At 42.5% G+C, this 18,571-nt stretch overlaps 1 protein-coding gene across 5 annotated transcripts in view; it reads right to left on the reverse strand.

Moving 5' to 3' along the window:
* Window positions 1-18,571, reverse strand: part of VMP1 (vacuole membrane protein 1) — a 60,044-nt gene that overhangs the window by 15,980 nt on the left and 25,493 nt on the right. For all 5 annotated transcript variants that reach the window (XM_041425371.1, XM_041425370.1, XM_041425374.1 and 2 more), the window contains 2 exons: window positions 15,314-15,445; window positions 1,735-1,815 (listed from right to left, as the gene is read on the reverse strand). In XM_041425371.1, coding sequence (XP_041281305.1) covers window positions 1,735-1,815; window positions 15,314-15,445 — 213 coding nt within the window. The remainder of the gene's footprint in view (window positions 1-1,734; window positions 1,816-15,313; window positions 15,446-18,571) is intronic.

Below are 18,571 nucleotides of genomic sequence, written 5' to 3' on the forward strand. Positions count from 1 at the left end.
CTCAGGGATTTTTGTTGGTTCACAGAATGTTTTAATCCCTGCAGAGTTTGGGGCAGGGGTGCTGTGGGTACAGCAAACCACGGGCAGAAATTACTCAGCACATCCCCAGCAAGGTTTTCTCTGTGCTTCTTACTCAAAGTTGCCAAAAAAAAGGCCACAAAAACAAGAGGGTAAATTCTCACAAGTCACAGTGAGGAACTTCAGGGCTGATTCTTGCTTTGTTCCTCGCCCAGAGCTGCCTTTATATAGAAATAAACTCCAGACAATCCTGACTTCCTTATTGCCACTAAACAACATGACAGTCAGTTGACTTCACTGGATAAGCTTGCAGAATTTTAATTTCCATTTGCTGGTGTTTTTATGCAGCATTTAGAAGCCACCACTTGAGAGACAAGGACCCACAGCTGGGACAGTCATTACCACTTCACCAGCAAATTCTCCACTCATAAAATACACATCAAATAAAACTGCCTAAAATCCAGAAGGAAGATCACAATTACAGGGGAGGCAAGCAGAGGAGACACCTGGAAGAGCAGAGAGCAGCAAAGAGAAGCCCCTGGGCTGGTGGGGGCACAGCCAAATGCAAGGAGCACACTTGGGGGCTGCTTTCCTTCCCTGGCTCACCCAGAGGTGCCACACAGAGGGACAGCTCTGCATTCCTGCTTTTCCAAGGCCTCTGGAACCTTCCACCTCTCCCTTCCTCCTGCAGCTGTTGTGTGAGCACATTTCCAAAGGCCAGGTGTGCCCTGGTGGATGCTCATCCCTCCCCCAGCCCAGCTGCAGCTCAGGGCTGAGCAGGGCCTGGGCAGCAAAGTGGGGAAGAAGTTAAACAAATGTTTAAATATCACTGAGCAGGAACTCTAGGGTGTTTGTTTACCAACCCCTTCCTCCTGCCCTCCACTCCTCCACCTTGCCCAGTTCTTCATCCCTGCCAGCTCCAAGCTGTGCTGGTGACAAGGACAGGGAATAGCTGGGGCAGGGATGTGTGCCAGGACTGAGGCAGAGCAGGGAGCAGCTCCTGAGAGGATTTAGGGAGCAGCTTGTAGCCTAAACTCCACTCCAAACATGAAGACATTTCTAAGGATTAGTGAGCTTTATGTCAGCAGCTCTGATCAGATTAATTCTAATACAGGTTACCCACAACTGAGCAAGCAGTTGGCTGTGTCATCTTTACAGTTTAGGAAAGCAAGAGATGCTGGACAAGTGTGGAGTGAAAGCCTCGGACTGGGTAATGTTGTGGTTATTCCAGAAAAATGGGATTGGTGGGGGTCCCACACACTGCAATCACACCCCACAGCTTGTGTGTGGGATGAAAACAAAGCACACCACTCCTACCAGCTCCAGAGAGAGAGTTAAACCTCCAACATTATTTTTTTATTCTGAAAGAAGAGCATAAAAAACTAAAATAGAATCACTGGAGATGCTCCTTTCACCTCTTGATTAAAAAAGCCATGAGCAGTTTGTAGCTCCACAGCCACAATTGAAATTTGCTTCCTTTTTTTTGCCTTTCTGGTTTCTAATGACCCAAAGAGCAGATTTGGGAGGACTGGAAGGGATGGATGGACACCCTAATCAGGATTTCTCCTGGGACTTTTCCACTCTCCAATCCATGCACGCCTCTGGATTTGAGGATGTCAAGAATGTCAAATACAACACATCAACACCTAAAGAAATCCTAACACAATTCCAGCAGATTTTGTGCCCATAAATCCCCCATTTCCTGGGAAAACTCACCGAGGCACAGGCCAGGATCCCAAAGAACCCAACCTTCTGCACCAGGTTCTGCACAGCCAGCTTCGCCCGGGAAGCAAAGTCCTGCAAACAGAAAAACCAAATTATTCATGAGGAAACCCACCTGAACAGAGCTCGGGAGGTGTGTGATCTCCAGCATTTCCCAACTGGCAGCTGGGAGAGATTTTAAAGCAGAAAGGCCAGTTTGAAACCCTGGAGTTTAGAGGGACAATCGTGGTGGAAATCTGAGTTTTGTTTTTCCACACCCTGTGAGTGGCACTGAGCTGCCACTGCTATGGAAACAGCATATTTATTATTTCCCACTATTTATTTCCCCATATCTTTGGAATGCCAGTGCTGCTTATACCTATTCCTTAAACAAGCAGAGGGAATGAATTCCTCCAATGCCATTTCCAGGGGTAAAAAGGAACTTTCTGAGGACAAAAAAAGCACAATAATCCCATTATATCCTCAGATCTGATCTCCCAAACCCAGGATCTCCATCAAAATTGCCAATTCCAGGCATTGCCTACAACAGACTTGTAAAATTCATTAAAATCCAGAAAGTTGAGCCTAAATTACTTTAAAAGCAGGGGAGGTGCAGCCCCTGTGGCTGGAGCTGTTCTGCACTAAGCTGCCTCCTCCTTTTATTTTGTGATCAGTCCTTAGTCCTGAGGCTCAGAATTTGCCAAACACCCAGGAAACCCCTCAAAAAGCAAAAATAAAGATTCTCACGAGTAGTTTCTTTGCATGTGAGAAGGGAATTTACAGGAGATAAAATTATTTTGAAGCAAAACTGCCCAGAAAAATAAAAGCAAGGTCAGTGCTCCCTGCTCAGGCTTGGCCACAACAGTTCCAAAAAGCTGGGAATCCTTGGGAATAGCAAACATTAAAAAATAATTACCCATTCCTTTTTAAAAACCTACAAATAAGCAATAAAATTCTGATTTTCCAGGAGCAATGCAATAAATACCCAAGGAAATTACTTTAATCAATAATTAATGATATTCTAAATTCCATCCTTTACTATTGAATTGTAGAATTTAGAATATCATTAATTATTGATTAAAGCAACTGCAGGGTAATCCAGAAAAATTACATGTATGCAATTTGAACTCAGTTCTGTTGAAACCTTAAACGCTACACACCAAAGAAAGAAAACTACAATTATTTTACAATGTTCTTGTATATTATTTAAATTCTGAGCTGTAGAATTGACAGCATTTTCTGTTGCAGATTAAAAAATAATAGATCTGTGATGAGACCATTTGCTTCTTTTTACAGCCCTTTTTCAAGTAACTTTTCTCCAATACTGTACTTTCAAACAGTTAAATTCCCTATCTGAAAACTAAAAAAAAAACAAAAAAAAAACCCAAAAAAGCTTTCAAACAGTTAAATTCCCTATTTGAAAACTAAAAAAAAAAAAAAACAAAAAAAAAACCCAAAAAACAATTATTGCTCAAGTCAGAATAATTCTATTTATTGTATTTAATGCATGGAAAAATAACTCAAATTAAAACTGTAAGAAAAATACCAAAGAAATGAGATTTCCTAAATCTTTCAGTAGGACATTTTTAACCACAGGGGAATATAAACCCCCTCTAGAATACCCTATAAAGGTGAATTTCCACACTTTGACCAAGAGTTATACCTTGGGCTCACGATTACAAAATGGAAGAGATCAAAATTCACTTTTTAAATGAAAATTTTCCCTGATATTTGTAGGATCCCCCCAGAACACGAGGGATTTAACCTGCCCCCAGTGAGGCTGACACCAAACCCTTAAGTTTATTCTGACAGGAAACAATCTGGAAAGCAAAACCTTTTTTTTTTTTTTTCATTAAAAGAGCGAATTTTGACACAAATTGTTCTAAACAACAAAACACAACAATTTCCTGACGACCAAGCCCAAAATTCTTGCGACATCCAGGGCAGTTCCTGCTGCAGCCCCAAATTCCCTCGTGGTTATTTCCAAGGAAACAGAACCCAAAAAGGGGATCCCTGCTCCAGTGGGACCCTCAGCATTTGGGATGGAAGGAATAAAATACCCTTTTATTTGTATTTTATAAAAATACCCTTTTATTTGATTTATTTCTAGGATTTTCCCCAAGGAAAACAACACCTCTCCAATTCCCCAGGCAAACACGCAGTGAAAAGCAGTTTTTTAGGATTCTTTATAAATTCCTTTAACACCAAAAGGTGCTGAAGCAGATTTTGTCCTTGGGAAAGGTGTCCTGAAATGGTTCCCTCCTCAGGGATTTCTGGAGCAGAGCTCACTGTGCCCATTTTCAGCTCCTATTTCCCCCCATTTCCCAAAGCTCACGGGCTTGCAGCAATATTTTCATTTTTATAAGCCAATAAATATCTTTTCCCTCTCAGTTCCATAAATCTGATAACAAAGTATCTTGAAAATAAAACACTCCAAGACAATTATTCAAATGGCTTCATGATTTATTTGCATGGAAGTTGTTTCTATTCTGATTTTAATTTATTCCCCCATTATCTTTTACTGTGTTGCTAATGCACTGCTGTATTCATTTTCACAAGCTGGAATTGGAAATAAACTCTCTAGAAAATGACCTATAAACTAATACTTGCAGCACAGCTGCTTTAATAAAATATATTATTATAATTAGATATAAATTGACTGTATTAACTTAGGGCAAAGTGGACAATTTTTAACCAAATTTCTTAAAAAGAACCAGTTTTCCTCACCCACATTTTTCAACTACAAAATTCAAGGCTGTCTTGAAACTAATATTTTCCCTCTAGCTAAAAACATATAAAACATTAAAAAGCTAATAATGAAGGTCTTTAAAAAAAGTTTAACAAGTTGTCTCAAAAAAAAAAAAAAACCAAACCAAAACCAATATTGGAGCAAATTTTCTCCCCTTGTTAATTCATAACTTTATTTTTTAAGTTATTACTCAGCTTGTTTCTTTGTTAAGTTTTCGTTTTACATTGTCTATCACAAAGTACTTCATGGAAAGCAAAATTTTAAATTCTAAAAATTTCACTCAAGAACTTGTCAGTGGTCTTCCTTTTTCCCAAATTTTCTAAATTAGTCAAAAGACAATTTGAAGATTTTTTGTACCTGTTTTCTGTGATCTAATGTAATCAATGCCATTAATAATTTGCAGGGTAATAAACCTACCAGGGCTGCAACAAAACTATGAATTCCAGCCTCAACATTTACTCTGTGAAAACAAGTTCAGAACTATTTCTCTTTGGTTCCTTCCTTAAATTTTGTTTGACAAACCTTTGCGACATCTGCAACAATAAAAAAGCCTTACAAGTTTCATTTCTCTGAGAATACAATCCCCAGTTTTACAACTTTTACCTCTTTCACAACAGAATTTTTTTTTCTTTTCTAAAACCTGCACGGGGAACAATCTTTTCTCTATTTTTTTTTTTTTAGCATTTGAAATAAAATAACTTTCATAAATTACTGCTTTAAAAATAATATTTATATATATATATATATATGAAAAGAGACAAAAGTTCAGCTACTTACAGGCAAACCATTTTCCCCCCAAATTAAAGTTTCTAGACTGGACTGGCCTCTCAGCTAATTGTGATTCATTCTTTATAACATTTCAGGATGCTTTAGCTCACTGTGTCCTTTTCAAAGATGATTTATTTTTTGGGGTTTGGAAATAGATTTCCTGTGAGTGCCCCAGAGCAGGCAGAGGAAGGTTAAATGATTAAAGATGACTTCATTGGGTTAATCATCACATCCCAAGCACGGGGCTGGGGCAGAGCAGGGAAAGGTCAGGGATGATTCCCCAGGCCCAGCTCGGGCTGGGGGAACTGTCCTGGGTCTGCTCAGCCCCAGCTAAAGGGAATTTTTCATCATTTCGTTCACCCCACTGGCTCCAAAAAACCCTCCCAAAGTTTCAACCTAAAGGGGTGGCAAGGAGAGTTTAGATGTTCTGCCTCAGTGTTCCTCCCTGTGTAAATATGGGCCTTTTATCCCTGGAAAATCCTTCCTGAAACCTTAAGTTACAAAGTTTTGCCCCATCCCTCTGTTTTATTTGGTTTCCATTTATAATTTAATCTCTCTCTTCTTTCTCCTCTCACTGTGAAGTTGGTGAGCTCCTCAATGTGAGGGAAGAACAAGCACCTCACCAGATTTAATTAACAAGCTGGAGGAAAAAATAATTTTAATACTTTTTTTCCCCCTCTTTTCCCTCTGTAACAGAACAGTCACAATTAATTGTTCCCCCTGAAACTGTGAAGCCTCTTGTTTCTTACTCTGCAAGCGCAGAGGTGGTTGACTGATCCACAGGAGTGGTTGGAGGTATCCAAGGAGCTCTGAATAATCAGAGTTGGACTGAATCCCACAGAAAAAACGTGTACCACTTCCCCAGCTCTGTTCTCTGAAGCCTGCACAGATTATGCAATGTGATAGTTCATTTTCAAACAGTTGCAATCAGATTTTAGGAGCACTAAGAAACCAGTGGCTCCCATCACATCCCAGCTCAATCTCCAAAAAAACCATCCAGATCCCAGGGATTTGAGGCCTGGAAAAACTTCTCTCCCTTTTCTTTTCTGCTGTAAATACCTCAAGCACTTTACAATAAATTGCTCAAATTGGCAGATTTAACACAAAGTGGAGACAATTCCTTCCCAAGCTCGTGTGCACATTCCCTGCTCAGACGTCTCACAGGGTGGGAGCAGGGCAAGGCAGGGATGCATCCATGCCATGGACACTCCTCACCTGGCAGGTGCTGGCATGGAAGAGTTAAAAGATTTTCTAGAAGGCCTGGAAGGGGGAACACAGAATTTGTGACTCTGACAGAAAACAGGAGCATGAGTGAAAAAAAAAAAAAAATGGAAGGGCACAGAGAAAGATCTGAGTGTGTTACACCTCAGTGGTTCTCCAGGAGAACTCTGGACTGCTGGAGAGAGGGAAGTTCCTCCTCCTGCAGATTCCTCAGGCCAAATGTGTCCCTTTTGTGTGGACAATCCCTCAAGATTTGAGTATTATTTCTATTATTGTAATAAAAAAAGTTTAATTATCCAGATAATCATCTGAAGTGGAGAACACTTTTTCCCCCCCAAAGACTGGGCACGAAGCTACCACTTAGATCACCAAAATTACAGAGTCCTTAACATGTAAAGAGCTGCCTCCAAAGACAGTGCCCCTCTTTATGTAAAAATCCCAGTTATGTTAAAAATGAGCTGCACAGTATTTTGTTTCTTCTGGCTTTCTGTTACAACACAATGGAATCAAACACAACTTATGGGAGAATGACCATTTGTGGTCAGGGAATGGATTCCAGGATTTCAGACTTCCCCCCAAAGACTGAAGACTGGGCATGAAGCTACCACTTAGATCACCAAAATTACAGAGTCCTTAACATGTAAAGAGCTGCCTCCAAAGACAGTGCCCCTCTTTATGTAAAAATCCCAGTTATGTTAAAAATGAGCTGCACAGTATTTTGTTTCTTCTGGCTTTCTGTTACAACACAATGGAATCAAACACAGCTTATGGGAGAATGACCATTTGTGGTCAGGGAATGGATTCCAGGATTTCAGACTGGGAGGAATTATTAACTCCTTGGAATAAAGCATTGACTGCAGGGGAGCAGCTGCAAAGGAGCCACAGAGGTACCTAAGGCTGGGAGGTCACAATGGTTCAGCACTCACTGGCCAAAAACCACTGCTCAACCCCCCCAAAATATCAAAAATATGAGTAAATTGCAAACAGGAATACTGTGGTAGCAGCTCATGGATCTGTGTTCCAGCTTTCTCCAAAATACTTCCAGGTAAATGCAAAGGGGCAAACTAAAAGGGGAGATTTCCATTTGATGCCTGGAGAGGTGTGAGAGGTAAGGTTTAAACTTCCTTATCACCCAAAAATCTGGGAGAGAAAGGTCCTGTCTGGGAAATCAGACCCCCAAAAGAGGGAGCTGGAAAAAAGAGTTTTCAAGGATTACTGAAAGCAGTGGTGGGATGGTGGCAGAACTAAGCAAGCACTAAATTTGATGAAAGAAAGGGATTGACACAACAGGCACAGGGCAGATATTCCAGATTCTAAGTAAGTTTCACTTCATGAGAAGTCTGGGTTTTCTGAGGCATTAAATTCTGGAAAAGGAGTTGGGTAATCATGGAACAGTTGCAAAAGAAAAGGACATAGATGTTGAACATGAAAACAGTTTTAAAAAGTACAAGATGAAGGCAACCAAGCAGCAATAAAACAGCCTTGGCTTCTCCAAAGAATTGTGGAAGGAAGAGAGCAGCGCCCACAAAACCTCATTAAACAGACTGTGCTGGAAATCTGAGGGCTTGAAAGTGGTAAGAGTTCAATATTCAGAATATTTGTAGGCAAGGATGAACTTACAGTAGATATTGCAGACAAATCCCAAGTCAACAAGAAACTCTATCTACAGGTGGATTCTTCCTTTCTGAGGAGAATGCAGGACACAGATTGTGAGGGATTTATTTCCACATCTGTTTGTCTACAGATTCTTCAGGTTGACTGCATGTTAAGGTTCAGGGGTGATGCTGCAGTCCAGAGATAATCAGGAGGATGCTCATCTTTGGGACTTTGTAAACTCAGACAGGAGTAACTACAATTAGTTCTTGGGTCAGAAAACCTTAAGTTTTTCTATAGAAAATACAATTAAACCCATTGTCCTCTTATCAGATTTTTAAATTGCTGTTATCAGATTTTAAGATTGCTGTTAGATGTTAGAAAAAAGACAAAAGAAGCCACAGAGTTGTGTGAGGAGCTTAATTTTTTACAAACAGACAACAGAGTGAAGTGTCCATTCCAACAGCAGGCTTGGCTTTCCTGGTCATTTAACTTTAGCTTGTCTTGAAGTAAAAGTGTGAAATTTCCAAATTATGGGTCCGTTTCATGGTAAATAAGATTTCCCTATTAACAGGAGCAGGAATGAAGTCAACCAGCTCTGGATCAGTCCATTAGTTCCACCAGGAACTTCCAGGTATTTTCTTCATTTCATTAATCAGCAGGATCACGGTAGGAACTTTTTATTTCCCTCTTTCTCCTTCCCCCTTCTCCAGGGAAGAACCAGCAAAAACGGTTTTTTACAACAAACTCCATCTCAGGAGCTTTCATTTCAAGATTTCAGCCTGTTACAATCCACACTCAGGTTCGGAAGGGAAATATCAAAAGGAACACAGATTACAGGGATCTGTGAGCTCTGTAACTCAATTTCAAAGCCAGCTTTTTCCACAGCTAGAACTGAAACCCTCAAACTTCTACATAAAAAAAAATCCTTTCGCTTCAGTGGCTGTAAGAATAAAGAAATTTCGTAAAGAATGAGACACAATTAAAGGAAACAGCCTAAAGGAAGAGGAAGGAGCATGTCCTTTCAGCCTTATCAGATCTGTCCTGCAGAGCTGTAGCCCCTTAAACCACATCCCCTGCCACCTCTGCTCCTCAGAGCAGAACGTGTCCACTTTGACACTCTGCAGCTTTCCAGCCCTGCACAGAAACTCGAAATAAACCGATTTCTTTCCTTGCTGAACAACCACTTTCTATTCACATCTGGCAGGAGAGCTGGCAGAGCAGACCCTGCAGCCCATTTTCAGGGAGGGGAGCTGTCAGTGGCAATGTCAGCAGCACTGGAGGAGATTTCCCAGGGAGTTTGTGCAGCCTCCAGTCCTGGAGGGCTCCAGGACCAGCCCAGACAATGCCCTGAGGAACCTGAGCTGGACTAGGGGGGAAAAAAAAAAAAAAGATGGACTACAAACTGCCTCAGGTCCCTCTCGAGGTGAATTTTTCTGTGATTCCATGACAAGATACTACAGCCACAGGCAGGAGATGAGTGGAGTAAAGGAACATCCCAGCACTGCCAAAAACTCCACTGCAGCTGCTCATTTATCTCAAAGCTACCACTGCAATCAGTTATTGTGAGCACAGCTCTGCCAGTTCCAGGGTATTGTTAATTTTAAAAAATCCATTCTAAAGAATCAAGCCTTATTTTGAGGTGATTTAAGATCCAGACATTGTAAGGAAGGAATTTTTGATAACCAGTCACGAAAGTTGACATTTTCAATCTCTGATAACTCAAAGCTATCAGTACTGAAAAAAAAAAAAAGTTTCTCCATACAGGACTCAGACATAAGTTAAGGATTAAAATAGAATGGAAGTGAGGAACTTCTGACACAGCTGACAAAGCCTTTAGCACACACAAGCCTTCCCTCTCAGCCCAGATGTGCAACCTCTCCCCTGTTCTCCCTGGAAGGGACAGAGGTTCCCAGACAGCTCAGAGAAGTGGGCTGCATACCAGACTCTTGTACAACACAGATATTTAAACAGTGTCTGGAGCAGGGGGGAAATAAAGCAGCCTTTTTCTTGATTATGATGCCAGAATGAATTTCTATCAGTTATTGAAGGTTGTCCTTAAAAAAAATTTAAAACAGCTTTTCTGACCCAGCTTTTGATCATTTATTGGTCTTTCTCAGAATAGTGAGGAGGGAAATATCAATTATTTAGGGACAAATTTGCCCCTTAGAAACTTGTATTGAGCATTCCCAACCTACATAGAACAGGGCATGAAAATCCAATGACAGAATTCAACCACCTGCTTTTACACAACTCCTGGGCAAATGCAGCTGCCAGCATTTCCAGTACCCTTGGTGACATTATTTCTAATTTCTGTAGTAAAGTGAGAAATTTGTTACTGAGAGTATCTTCTTGACCTAATACCGAGTGAAAATGTTGCAAAGTAACCCAGGTTTCCTCACTGCCTGGGTGATTTCTGATTTATGTACTTCCACACTGAACACTGAAATAATTTTTTAGGGAACAGACACAAAGAGCCCCTCAAAATAGAACTCAAAAAGTCATCTCCAGTCAGCATTAGTAATCAGTGCAATGCCCCGTGCTGTTTTTTCCTTATCTGTGAGCAGGTGTGCAAATGAATAGAACAATGTGGGCACGTTCTCCTGCCAGTGCCCAAAGAAATCCAACCAGGAGGTGCTTTACACATTCCTTACTCACAGCCCTCATTGTCTCCCCCCCTTGCCTGTTTTAACTCTTTGCTATCTCCTCTCTCAGGAAGTGCTCAAGTTCCCTTATTTAAAGCTGCCACTGAATCATTCCAAAACTTGTTTTAAACGAGGTAATTTTGGAGAACAGCTCAAAACTGAGTTGTTACTCAGTGTACCCACCGCTCGTTACACTGTCTGTGAAAACACGCTGCCACTTTGTCACCTCACTCCCCAGCACTCGTGGGGAGTTTCTGAAGTGCAGCTCAAGGTTTGATCAGTTCTGAATTTCTGTTTAATTACAGACCACCATAAAAGAGGGAAGAAACCTCCCCCAGAGTTATTAACAAATACTGGCATCAAACTTGAGGAATGCAGGGTGTGATGGAGCAGCCTCCTGGTGACCACCCACAGCAGTTAATAAATAACAATTAATAAAGAGAGGAAGCTGATGAGGAAAGGGAAGACTGAGCAAGAGAAAGGATGAGTGGAATTCGATGTTCCTGTTCTGGGAACAAGTGATTTCTGGGAAAGAAAAAAAAATAAAAAACAAGTCAAGGTTTCCCAGTTATTATACATGACCCTTCCACTTCCATTTTTATGATAAATGCTTTATAAAGACCTGCTTGTGGTCTGCTTGAACTTCTTTTTTCTTGTCCCAAGTACCCTTAAACGCTGTTGATTAAACAAGCCAGCAGCCTTTTCAAGCAGGAACTTATCAGATGGGAGCTGTTAATTTAATCACGGGAGAGATCCGTTTTGAATTTGGCCATCTAAAACGCTGCTAATTAAGTGAGATTTCACTCATTAGTCGTGCCTAATCATTCCCGGGGAGTGAAGTCAGTGTCGTGTCAGAACACAGCGCTGCCTTCTCCCGGGTGTGGCACGGACTTTGTTCTGCTCCAGCACGGAGCAGCCCCACGTGAAGATGTGGAAAAGCAGCGCAGGGTTTTCAGAAGAGCTGGAATGATGTGTGTGCCTGTCCCCATCGCAGCAGCGTGGGTTTAACCCCTTGTAGCCCTGGGGAACAGGAGGGGGCTCGGTGGAGCTCCTGACGCAAGGCAAGGCAGGAGGCTGCAGCTCAGCCGAACACAAAAACCCTCTCGAGTCCACGTTGACAAATTCTTTAACAAGCCCTGTGGTTACAGGGAAGCTGGTTTCAGTCTGAGTCACTCCTGTTCAAACAGTTTACTGGAAATGGAGGGGAGGGGGAATTTTCAGAGAAGTCATGTGATGGCCAGACAAACCACAACCAGTAAAGGTTCAGTGGAGGCAAAAACAGGTCCCAGCAACAACTGACAGCCAGTGTGCAGATGGCACTCAGTCATTTCCAAACCAGTCCTGCTGCACCTCGGCATTTCTATGGATTTAACCCTTCGCCAAGCCTGTGTTCCTCCCCAGGCAGGACGCAGCATGGAGAGTAAACAAACAGCAGTGGCTGATAGTAACATAGGCAACTAGAAAATATTTTTACATGGAAATTTGGCTGCGGGCGAGGCTGCACAGAAGCAAACCCCCGATGTGTAAATCATTAGTTCTTAAAGAAATGCCACTTAACGAAGCCAAACACTCACAGCCATTAAGGATTAGATATGCAAAGATATCAGTACTTTCCCCTGTTAGCAAGCAGCACCAGGATACAGCAAGGCCCACGCACTGTCACCGGGTACCCTGAGGGAAGCTGGCACCAAAAGTTGCTTTTTCACTCCTCGGCTTGAAGTGTTTCAGCATGACAGAGAACCGAGAAAAAACTACCAAGCAGCAACTATTAAACTGGTAAAAGAGAGTCCCCGCTCATGTGTGTGGGGACACAAAAGTGCACCAAGTGTCCGTGACTGTGTCATTACCAAAGTGCTGCCCCAGCACTGAGCATTCGCTTCCCCTGAGGCTGCTTTCAGTGGCTGCACTGCAGATACTCCCCGTGGCCAAAAGGGAGCTCTGATAAAACCTTCCTTCCCTCTGGAATCCGACTGGAAGAGAGCTAACAGCAGCTGAGATGCTGTTTGAAACGCTGGTGGGTTTTAAACTCTGCCTTAAGTATGAGCAAATCCCAGCTGGGGCGTGCAGGGCTCTGCCTTGTGGCGGCTCTGGGGACAAAGAAAAGCCACCCCCTTCTGCAGGGCACGGCCACGAGGCAGCTGTGACACTCCCTGCACGGAACTGGGACTCACTGGTGAGCACACAGAGGGACAGCGAGGAAGGAGAAGTGAGTGTTCCTTTAAAATAAGGGGCTTTTTCTCAAGTGTGCTAATGGGAAGTACAGGACAGACACATCTGCTGCAGGTTAATGAGCTCTCTCAAAAGCCGGCACAAGGAGACAGGTCACTCAGATCTGACATTCAGGACAGAAAATCCATCAATAGACTCTTTAAAGTAAATGGCATTTTACTCTGTGTAACTCTGAATGGAGCACTAAACCTTTATGCTGTTTAATCCTCTTAGGTCCCTTTTTGGCTGTTTTTTTGTGGCCCAGCCAGGAGTGTATTCCCCCTCCCAGATCCTTCAGGCTGGATGCTGTAGCCACCATCTATTCTCAGCAGAGAAGATGCTCATCTGTTTCTCCAAATTACCATTGTTTTTGAGAAACAGCAGCAATGAGCTCTCTGAACAAGTCACACGCAGCAAAAACGTCAAAGCAGCTGGCTCTGCCTCATGGGCAAAGAGCAGCTCAGCTTTCTTCAAAATCCAACACCCATCCCCAAACCTTTCAAAAAGCTGGGTGCAAGGAGACCTTTCTACTGAAAAAATGCTCCTGTCACTTGACATCAAGCATTTGCAGCATCCCCAAGGCACAGGACACTTGTCACAGCCCCCGTGTGAGGCTTCAAACTCTCAGAGTGGGAGAAAGCTGATGGAGGTAATAACAATTGTTAATGAGCAATTTAAAAATAGACATCACCACTGCTCATGAATACAAATTACAGGGCAAAGAGTGATAAGCTATGCTGGAGATTGGGATTTACAGAGGTCATAGGAAAGGCAGGCCTGTCTCCCACAGACATCCAGAGAAAACATGATTGAAGCCAAAAGCAAAAAGGAAGTCACATTAGCAAATGGAAAAAACTGAACTGTCAGTTTTATGAGCACAATACAATTTAATCGGATTGTCAAAGCCTCATGTTAAAAGAGTTTATAGAAACCAAACCACAAGTGGAGTTTGAAAGATTTTTTTTTTTTTTCCTGGCCATCCATCCACAAAACAACACGCTTCAATCCAAACTCAATTGCCAAGAAAATAAAATCAAAAGTACTGGTAAATAACAGCATCATTTTCCTTCATTAATTCCACAAGGCCATTTGTTTACTCCAGGCAGTCAATACAGCTATAGTTTGGCCTGGCCTGACAAAATGCTCTCTAGCAAAAATTTTCTTCCCAAGAATCTCACTGTGCGTTCTGGAAACCATCTCTGGCTGCTCCCACAACTGTACACACATATAATTTGCTGGGAGAGTTTCAGTAAACACAGATACTGAAGTCATGTATTGAACTGGTTTCCTTGTTGTTTTTTTTACCACAACTTGATTTTCATACAGTTAAGGGATTACTTTGCAAAGCAAAGATTGATGGGAGAGAAAAGAACAAAGCAGATTCTTTTTTCCCCCTGCTGCATCTTTAAAAAAACAGAAGAATTTACTATTTATAATAGCAGAAAAACCCTTTGGAACCTTCTAGTAGGGGGAGGCTTTTGGGAAACACAGGGTTTACTGTTAGAATTACTAGATTGCACTCAGTATTTCCAGACAAACCACTTTCATGGAAAAGCTTCATCCATTTTTTTGAAGGAAGGAAAAGAAAAGTGTATATTTATCTCCAGAAACTACCCTGGCAGAGGAGTTTAAAGACCTCAGTGCATGGTAAATAGCATCTGCTGGTTTTTAACAGCAGTCTCATGACCCGTTTCAACTTAGTGGCAGACAAAACAGGATAAGAAGGAAAAATACAGAGGGAAAAATTCGGTGGCAAACAGCATGAGGAAAAAATGTTTGATTTCGTCTAAAACACAATCAGGAACTCGTGACCAGGATACAAACTCCTGACCTGAAGGAAAAATTATCCACAGCAGTACCTGACTGATGTGCAGCATCGATTGCAAACTGTGCCCTATTCAAGCCCTGCAGAAAATAAATGACAAGAGCAACAAAAAGGGACTTGGAGCAGTTTTGCTGCATTTCCACATCAGGAAAAATACTTCCTCAGGCTGATGAATGGGTCACACACTGGTCCCTGAGGGTGTCAGTCACAAGGCAGGCAAATGTCATCTGAAAGGGATGAGCTGAGGCTGAAAATCATCTCTGGCCCAGCAGCTCCTTTACTCCTGTTTTCCCAGCCCAGTGTCTCCCTACCTTTATTGTGCTGCTCTTGGAACTCCAAATAATTGCAGTACCTGTAGCAAATACTTGGCTGCACTATTTTATCTACTTCAACAAGATGCATTCTTGTCCTGCCATCACCACAGGTTATCACCCAGTGCAGAATCTTTTTCCATCCCTGGGAAGTCTGTTGTGAACTCACACCAACTGATTCTTTGGCCCCTTCTCATTTATTTGGAATGGTTATTTACTCCCTCTAAGTTGCTCTGTGTTTTATTCACTCTGGTGTTTTACATGCTGTCCTTACTTGTGCAGCCTCTGCGTGTTCCAGCATCTCCTCGAATTCCTGGTACTCCTCATCATCAGGTTCAGCACCCGACAGCCGGGCTGCCCTCGCCATGAAATAGGGGGGCAGCTCTCCAATGGCTGTACCAGCACCCTGGGAAAAGAACAATCCTGATTTATTTTCCTGTTTATTCCCAAACACAAAACATGTGACACGCACAAATGCCGTGGCCATTCTCCGAGCCGACAAGACCAGCTGTTTGGAGCAGTTTGCTTTCATCCACCAGGTCAGAATTCCCATCCTTTCCAACAGAACGCTGTTCCTTTGAATCCCTATTTCCCTTTCTTTTTCCTGTGCAGGGGAAAGCCTGGGGGTTGCAGGGTCAAGCAGACGTGACCTGTGCATCCCTGGGGCCCCGTGGAGCGGCGCGTGGCCGGAGCCGTGGGAGGCTGGAGCTGGTGGCCCTGCTGTCCCCCACATCCCTGCTGTCCCCCACATCCCTGCTGTCCCCCACATCCTGAGTCAGCACTGCTGTGTCTCACCCCACCACATGATGCCAGACACATTCCCCAGCATGTGACAACCCTTGATCCCCAGGGGCCTCCAGAATAATCCGGGAGCTCCTCCCCGGTGCTGTCCTGGAGTTTGCTTGTTCAGTCATGAGACTCTGGGCAAGTGTTTGTTAGAAAACAGACTCAGGTTTTACTACAGCAAGGAAAAAAAAGGTTAAGCAAAGCCTGAGCTTGAGTTTTCCCTCTCCTTCAGCTGGGATAGCTGGAGCCAACCCCAGATGAAAGGACGGCTGCTTTCTCACCGCAGGAAAATTGTATTTGTTTTCTCAGGACATCAAATGACTCATTTCAGTCTTGTGGGTAAAGGCAGCTTTAGCTTAACCAAGGGAAAAAAGAGAGACAAGCTAAGATTGAACATATGGATAAACAGAGGCTAATGGAACAGGAACTTGGAATTAACTCAGGATGGTTTAAATTTAGGGCAGGTAAGAGACAATAGTTGGGCACTGCACGGGAATGTGCTCCCTGCAGATGGCTTTTCTCTCCCAGGGTCAGCAGTGAGTAACAAATGCTTTTCTCCTCCTTTGAAGCAACGTGAAAGCTTTTCAATTTCCTTTGTTCCTGCTCTATACACAGCTGCAAGCAAGAATTCCAGCTGCTGTGGATATTCCAAATCAACAGGTTGTGGTTTTAAATACCACCGCAGTTAAATTCTCAGTTTAAGCACCCAAAGTGTACACAGGCCTCAAATGTTTATGCCCTTGTTTTCCACAGAAGAAAAAATTTAAATGACTGCAACAAGCTGAACTTCATTAATCTGCATATTTCTGGCACAAGGGGAAGATAAGCCTGAAAACAGTAGCAACAACACTTCAGAAAAATTAACTTGAGGTTATGTTCTCAGGGTGATGCAAGAAGAAAAAGTCACATTGCTCCTCCAGGCTCTGCCAATTTGCTTTGGCTTCGTTCTGTGAACTGAGGAAGAGGTTTGCATGTGTGTACTGGACATGAACTTTCTTTAAATTGGATAAGTCACATGCTCATTATTACAAAACATTTCAGAAGTGCAACAAAAATCATATGATTTCATGTCTGCTGGAGATAGGTTCCTTAAGTGCATAAAAGCAAAAAAAAAGGCAAAAAAAAAAGCAAAAGCAGCATTTAAGGGCTCCAAACCAGTAACTATTTAACTGCTTTTTGTAACATTAGATATTTTCACCATTTAACTCTGAATGCCAGTTTTACATGGAGATTCCTTGGACTCCCAACAAACTGGAAAGGCAAATGCTAATCAAAATTCTTTTACATTCAGAAAAGGAAACTGGGAAATGACTCCACTAGAAAGAGTCTTTTAAACAGATTTGATCCTGTTCAGGACACAGGCAGCCTGTTCTGCTAATCCCAAGCAATTAAACATTTTTATTCTTTCCCCTTATTTCTTGTAAAAAACCAAAAAGGCTGCAACACATTAAAAATATAGGGCACTATTGAATTCCTTGTCCCTGTGGGATGGGAGGCTGTGAAAACTGGCATTCACCTAAGAGATTGTTTGTGAGCCCTTCTGCAGGCCAGGGCTGCTGGAGCCAACTTTTACAGGGATTGAAAAAAGCATCATTTTCATCCCACCTAATAACTCCTCGGGCACAGGGATATTTAATCCTTGTCACACTCACTGTCAGCAGGAATGGCCATCCCTGACACGCTGGGGACTGGGAATGATTTTCATCTCTAGCTGAAGTTGGCTGCTGATGGTTTGGTGACCCTTGTGCAGATAAATCCTCACATTTCACCCCACAGGACACTCAGCCTGGGCAGCTCTACAGCCACAGCTCTGCAAAGTCACCCGGGGGTTTTCTGCAAAAATCAGCCTTTTCACCTTCTGGAAGTCACCGTTCTCTTTGCTAAGTGGACATTTAGCTTAAGAGTGACAGAATCCAAAATAACTCTCTTCCACAGCTTCCACAAGAAGTGAGCTGGAATTAGGACAAAAGAAACACACTGGAAGCAGAGCAGCAGCAATTGCCAACTTGATTTGGCTTACAGGAAATTAGCAAGCAATGTTTATGTACTCAGAAACATTCCAAGAAAGCATAACATTACACGAGACACCAGTGGAGGACAGAGGATGCTCCCCAGGGAAAAGCCAGAGGAGACAGAGTTCAGAGCAAAGGTAGCTGACAGGGAATTTGAAAAAGGAGGGGGGGAAAGGGTGAAAAAGTGGGATACAAATGTTCCTGTTCCCTTGTCCTTTCCCTAATCTAATCCAAGGAGCTCAGACTACGAAGGCATTGCTTGTTCTCCCCCATGGCTGCTCTGGAGGACACGAGATTCCAGAGGCTGCAACTCTGCTCTCTCATTTCTGAACTTAATTCTACTCACAGCTCAGTTTTTGCATGCTGCAGATGAAGCAAGAGATGTTTACCCTCAGCTGCATTTTTATTTTGCAACCCTAGAAACGTAGCTGTAAATGCCATTTTTATTGCTTGTCTCTATTAAACAGATTTCAGCAGAGAGGGATGAGGAAGAAAATAAAAAGAAATCTTAGATATATTTATAGTCTTGTAAGTATTTGTGTGATTAGCTACTTACTGAGCATTCAGGCAATTCTGGACTTTCATTAAGAGTCAAATTTAAGCTGTACTTTGCTTTTTGACAGGGCTGTGAGTCCACTTTCTCTGTTGCTATTTTGATTTTAGTCTCTAAACTCACACAACCTGACTGGAATTTTTGTAACTAACACAACTGCTGCTATTTAAAAAACTGTAGT

The sequence above is a fragment of the Onychostruthus taczanowskii genome, unplaced genomic scaffold (assembly GCF_017590055.1).
Source record: "Onychostruthus taczanowskii isolate IOZ18803 unplaced genomic scaffold, ASM1759005v1 scaffold89, whole genome shotgun sequence".
Lineage (NCBI taxonomy): Eukaryota > Metazoa > Chordata > Aves > Passeriformes > Passeridae > Onychostruthus > Onychostruthus taczanowskii.